The sequence below is a fragment of the Bos grunniens genome, chromosome 11, assembly GCF_055505025.1.
Source record: "Bos grunniens cultivar Pamir isolate PY7600 chromosome 11, Bosgru_T2T1.0, whole genome shotgun sequence".
Taxonomy (NCBI): Eukaryota; Metazoa; Chordata; class Mammalia; order Artiodactyla; family Bovidae; genus Bos; species Bos grunniens.
In genome coordinates this window covers 14,536,890-14,543,164 of record NC_141175.1, presented here as the reverse complement: position 1 = coordinate 14,543,164, position 6,275 = coordinate 14,536,890, and the positions used below count along the sequence as shown (strand labels likewise).

Here is a 6,275-nt window from a genome sequence, read left to right as displayed (position 1 = left end):
TAGGGTCTTATAAAAATATGCATACAAATCACTTTAACTTTGTAGTTGGTTTGGTAATGTGTGTCCTCTAAGTCTGTGATTTTTTTCAAGATTGCCTTGAGTGTTCAAGGTCATTTTCAGTTCAGTTCAGTTCAGTTGCTCAGTTCGTGTCCGACTCTTTGCGATCCCATGAACCGCAGCACGCCAGGCCTCCCTGTCCATCACCAACTCCCAGAGTCCACCCAAACCCATGTCCATCCAACCATCTCATCCTCTCTCGTCCCCTTCTCCTCCTGCCCTCAATCTTTCCCAGCATTAGGGTCTTTTCAAATAAGTCAGCTCTTTGCATTAGGTGGCCAAAGCATTGGCGTTTCAGCTTCAACATCAGTCCTTCCAATGAACACCCAGGACTGATCTCCTTTAGGATGGACTGGTTGGATCGCCTTGCAGTCCAAGGGACTCTCAAGAGTCTTCTCCAACACCACAGTTCAAAAGCATCAATTCTTCTGTGCTCAGCTTTCTTCACAGTCCAACTCTCACATCCATACATGACTACTGGAAAAACCATAGCCTTGACTAGATGGACCTTTGTTGGCAAAGTTCTGTTCAAATTTTAGAATTGGTTTGTCTGTTTCCATGGACAATAACTGAGATTCTTTGCCTAGGCTTTGAGTAAATAAGTGAAATTAAGGTCTGCACTCATAAGGTCTAAGTAGAGGCAACATGGTCACATTGGATGTAGGGTGTAGACTGTGCTTAGGTGAGAAGATCATGAAGGACACATTAGAATGGCCTCTTGCTTCTCACCAAAAACACCTGATGGCAGTACAACAGTGAGATATGTCCTCAAAGTTTCAATAGTTTTGGTACTGAGAATGCTGTATCCTATCAAATGATCATTCAAGTCTAAGAGCCAAACAATGATGTTTTTCTAATTGCAACACCTAGAAAGTTTCCCTTCAGCTGAATCTTGCAAAGAATGTCTTTCACCATTGCATTGGTCATCTGATTGATTAGTAGTCTTAAATTCCACAAGCTACAAATATTTATTTGAAAAAATTCAGACATTACCAATGTGAATCAAGAAGTGGAAATTCTCTCTCTCTCTGTCTCCCTCCGCTCCTCCATTCTTACTGCAGTGACTATACACACATACATATTCATATAATAGTTATTACTTTTTGCCTATTCTCTGCAGCACGTAGGATCTTCTTTCCCCAACCAGGGATTAAACCCGAGCCACCTGCAGTGGAATCATGGAGTCCCAACCGCTGGACTGCCGTGGAAGTCCCATGTTCATATAATTTTTTAAAGCATAATGGAATAATGCTTTTACAGTTTGTTCTACAGCTTTATTTTTTTACTTAATTTATTTTTAAAGAAGTAATAGAGATCTGTTTGATTCTTTCAATTTGTTGCATATGGTTACATTCTATGTAATTGATCATAATTATTCTGTTTCCTGTTATTAGGATTTTAGGTTTTTGCCAGTTTTTATCTCTTAAACTGAGACTCATTAAAAAAAGCCTCAATATTGTATATACATTTATGATAATATTTTTATAAGTCAGACTTTTAAGAGTGAGAATTTCTAGAATAAAATATTAAATCACATATTTTTATACACACAGCTTTATGGATAGATGGAGGGAACAAAGTTTCCAAAATCCCCACTGTGGAATGCATAATTTTCACATTATCATTGTTGCATTTGTTCTTTCTGTCCATTAACATTTTTTATTGTTTGGTTAAAAAAAAATTGGAAAAAAACTCATTGGAAAAGACGCTGATGCTGGGAAAGATTGAAGGTGGGAGGAGAATGGGATGACAGACAATGAGATGGTTGGAGGGCATCACTGACTCAAAGGAAATGAGTTTGAGCAAGCTCCAGGAGTTGGTGATGGATGGGGAAGCCTGGCATACTGCAGTCCACGGGGTCGCAAAGGACATAACTGAGTGACTGAACTGAATTGAACTGAAAAAAATAAGAAGGATTTGAAAAGAAATAAAGCCATAACAACATAATAAAGGAAGGGTAGATAAGAAAAGAATCATAATGAAAACAATTTTTAAGCAAGAAAAAATTTTTAAAAAGACAAATAAGGAACTATAAAAAATTTTCAGATTGTGGAAATTAGCTGAAAGGTACACCTTCTCCTCTTCTTCCTTCTATCTATTCATTCTTTCCTCTTTCAAACATTTTCAAGGACATTCAACAGCTATAAATTAAGTAATTATTTTTAGCAATATACAGAAATGTGAAAGATTTTTGAGGATAATTCTCAACAAAAGAGAAATCTGTTCAGGAAATACCTGTGGGAAAAGGCTTAATTTAAAGCAACATTTGGAAGACAGGAAAGTGATGAATCTTCATATGAGAGAGGAGTGTTCTATGAGAGAGGAGTGGTCATCCACTGGCCATCCACTCTAAGAGTATCATGATTGTAGCCAGAGGCAGAACCAATTGATGGACCATCATCAATGGATGTTAAGTGTCCACAATAGCCTTGTCTCCCATGGGTTGAAAATGCTAACCCCCAGCAGCTTGATTGTTTCCCAAGAACCACAGAAACCAGATTCCAGTGGAGCAGATTTCGCATGTGTGTTCATCAAGAGGTTGCTGCCTGGAGACCCCTCCTGCCCACCAGCTTCCTCAGACCCTGTTTCAGGTCTTTGTTTCTTAGGCTGTAGATAAAAGGATTGAGCATGGAAGATAAAATCGTGTGAACAATTGTTGCCATGTGGTCCCTGACAGTGTAGGTGGACACAGGCTGTAAATAGACATAGAAGATGCTTCCATAAAAGAGTGTTACCACAGTGAGGTGCGAACCACATGTGGAGAAGGCTTTGCGTTTTCCTGCAGCTGAGGGAATTTTAAGAACCACAACGAGGATTCGTATATAAGAGAAAACAATGCATAGAAAGGGGGTCACCAGAAAAGCAGATGCTTCTGTCATCAACACAATTTCATTGACAAATGTAGGGGAGCAAGACAATTTTATCAGAGGGCTGAGGTCACAGAGAAAATGATGGATAATATTGGAGTCACAGAAGGTGAGCTGATTCAACAGAAGTATGTGTAGGAGTGAGTGGAAATGAGGCAATGAGCAGGAGAAGGCCACCATCAGGACACAGCGTTGGTGGCTCATGATGGTGACATAGTGGAAGGGATCACAGATGGCCACATAGCGGTCATAGGCCATGGCTACAAGAAGACAGCTGTCAATGTTGCCCAAGGCATATATAAAATACATCTGGGTCAAACATCCAGCATAGGAGATGGTCTTCTTCTCCAACAGGAAGTCGACTAGCATCTTGGGGACAATGGTTGTTGTATACCAAATGTCAGTGAAAGACAGGACACTCAGGAAGAAATACATGGGGGTGTGCAGTTGGGGGTGAGAGTGGATGGCCAGGATGATGAGCAGGTTCCCTGTTATGGTGACCAGGTATATGATGAGGAAGAGAATAAAGAGTGGCTTCTGGTCCTCAGGCCGGGAGGACAGTCCCAGGAGGATGAACTCAGTGACACTGCTGGTTTGGTTGAGTCTTTCCATTGATTTGGGTCTAGTTATACCCAAGACATTTTGTTATTTATTATGCTCTGATCCCATAGCCCAAGTCATGATACCCAGCAAGTCTTTGTTTCCTCTATTTGGTCAGCATTAAGAACTGTGCAGGGAAAGCTTGCCAATCTCCTGGTCCTTGATGTGATCCTCCCTTCGCAAATCCATGGGCATCATAAGTGCCTTATGTTGCAAGCTGGAGGGACAAAAGAAGAGTTCTCCTTTAAAAATCATCACAGGTGAACCTCTCTGATTCAAGTTCCTTAGTTTCTTTTCTGGGAAAAGCACTGTTTCCCCTCTGGAAACATAGTAATAAAGCAAGAAATATTTGTCCTTCTGTAGTTCATATTGCAGTTTTGGTCATTAACAAGTAGAATATATAATATGATATCAGGTGGGGAGAGATTTATTTTAAAAAATAGAGCAGTATAACAGATGAAGGTGACTGGGAAGTTGGGATGGAAATATTTTTGACAGGGAAGTCACAGAACCATCATTCTTCATCAAATTCAGTTGTTATAACTAGACTTTAACTTTATATGTATGAGAAACAAATAAGGGCTTGTCAAAACAACCAACAGGGAAATCTAAGAGAAATGCTGAATGCAGTTCAACTGTGTTTTTCCTCTTGTCTGGGCACAGAATGAGAACTTCATTCTCATTTGCTCATGGGATGCTATCGTCCTCAGACTGTGCGATCTGGGAAATGAGGAATACAAATGTTAGTGGGAATTTGGTGAATTAGTTGGATCAGATGCTGCAGGTTGTAGATGTGAGGAACACCCATGCTGGTGACTAAAAGAAAGGATAAAGGTTTTGGAGCTGAGAATCAGGAAGAATATTCTAAAAGCACAAGGTGTGTTAATCAGGCTGAGAATAGAACAGTCTTTTTTTCCTTTTCCTTTTACTGATGGGGTTTTCCTTCAAAATAAATGAAATAGAGGACCTTGAAGTCAAACTGGAAGGACTTAAAACCAAGTGCCACATGGAACTTTTACTTGGACCTTATAATGTCTCAAATCCATGAGATATTTGAAAGTATAGGAGAGGAAAAGAATAAGATGCCAAATTGGGTTGAAGTAGCCAAGTGAGTGGCCAGCATTGAAGCTCACCTCCATGTCCAGATGCTTTTCTTCCTTCCCAGCCCCTCCAGAAGCTGATCTGCACCACATCTGTTCATCAGGTCATGTCTGCTTTTCACACAAAGCTCAGCTTCCTTGTGTGTCTCCCATGAGCTTCTGGACTGAGTGACAAGGAGAGAAGCAGGGATGGAGGAGGAGTTGATCTGCTTCTCCAAAAGGATAACACGTTTCCCTTCCCTGACCTCAACACCTGGGCTCACTGCTGCTCTCCCAGCTCCAGATCTCAGAAGGCAGAGATGCTCTGACTCAAGTGGGAGGGCGCTCCTGATTGAGGAAGCCCAGCCAGCTTCTCATGAGTCTGAAGCCTGCTCTACTTGCCTCTGGGGCACTTGTTAGGCTGAGGGAGTTGAGGTGTGATGATCTCTTAGGGGAATGTGTCCCTGGAGAGGGAGTAGAGAGCAGGTAGAGAAAGCAGAATGGAAATCACAGCCAGCACTGCTGACTCCAAGGGGACAGGGGACCGCTGAGGCTTCCTGTTTAGACGCTGAGACTAATCTCAGAGCTTCTGAACCTCACTATGACATCTTAGGGTCTTGCTTCAGTTTCCCCAACTATGGGTTATCAAGGGTAGAAACACATTTATCTGGGTGAATATTTTAATTTTGGGGGATTCAGATGTGGATCCAAGTGTAGTCTAGATCCATTCAGATTATAGATCAATAAGGGGAGGTTGCAGTTTTCAAAGGATTCAATGGGAGAACAATGGTGTGTATTTCCCAGTGTCTGTGGAGGCACGTGGATTAGATTTTTTTTATGTGTGGGATTAGGTTAATATTAGTGTTTATTTAGGGCTTCCCAGGTGGCTCAGAGGTTAAAGCATCTGCCTGGAATGTGGGAGACCCGGGTTTGACCCCTGGGTCAGGAAGATCCCCTGGAGAAGGAAATGGCAACCCATTCCAGTACTCTTGCCTGGAGAATCCCATGGAGGGAGGAGCCTGGTAGGGTACAGTCCATGGGGTTGCAAAGAGTCGGACATGACTGAGCGACTTCACTTCACAGGTGGCACTAGTGGTAAAGAACACACCTGCATATTCAAAAGATGTAACAGACTTGGAAAGAAATTCAAAAAAGCAAAATGGCTGTCTGGGGAGGCCTTACAAATAGTTGTGAAAAGAAGAGAAGAGAAAAGCAAAGGAGAAAAGGAAAGATATAAGCATCTGAATGCAGAGTTCAAAAGAATAGCAAGAAGAGATAAGAAAGTCTTCTTCACAGATCAATGCAAAGAAATAGAGGAAAACAACAGAATGGGAAAGACTAGAGATCTCTTCAAGAAAATTAGAGATACCAAGGGAACATTTCATGCAAAGATGGGCTCGATAAAGGACAGAAATGGAATGGACCTAACAGAAGCAGAAGATATTAAGAAGAGGTGGCAAGAATACACAGAAGAACTGTACAAAAATGATCTTCACAACCAAGATAATCATGGTGGTGTGATCACTGACCTAGAGCCAGACATCCTGGAATGTGAAGTCAAGTGGGCCTTAGGAAACATCACTACAAACAAAGCTAGTGGAGGTGATGGCATTCCAGTTGAGCAATTCCAAATCCTGAAAGATGATGCTGTGAAAGTGCTGCACTCAATATG

At 41.5% G+C, this 6,275-nt stretch overlaps 1 protein-coding gene across 1 annotated transcript; it reads right to left on the bottom strand.

Moving 5' to 3' along the window:
- Positions 1-2,588: 2,588 nt before the first annotated feature.
- On the bottom strand, positions 2,589-3,552 carry LOC147362633 (olfactory receptor 1L8-like). The gene has a single exon (XM_086323375.1). The coding sequence runs from the start codon at positions 3,534-3,536 to the stop codon at positions 2,589-2,591; it is 948 nt and encodes a 315-aa protein (XP_086179501.1). The 5' UTR covers positions 3,537-3,552.
- Between the last annotated feature and the right edge of the window lie 2,723 nt (positions 3,553-6,275).

Excerpts from the sequence above, each read along its gene's own strand:
- LOC147362633 (XM_086323375.1), bottom strand. The coding sequence starts at position 3,536 with ATGGAAAGACTCAACCAAACCAGCAGTGTCACTGAGTTCATCCTCCTG.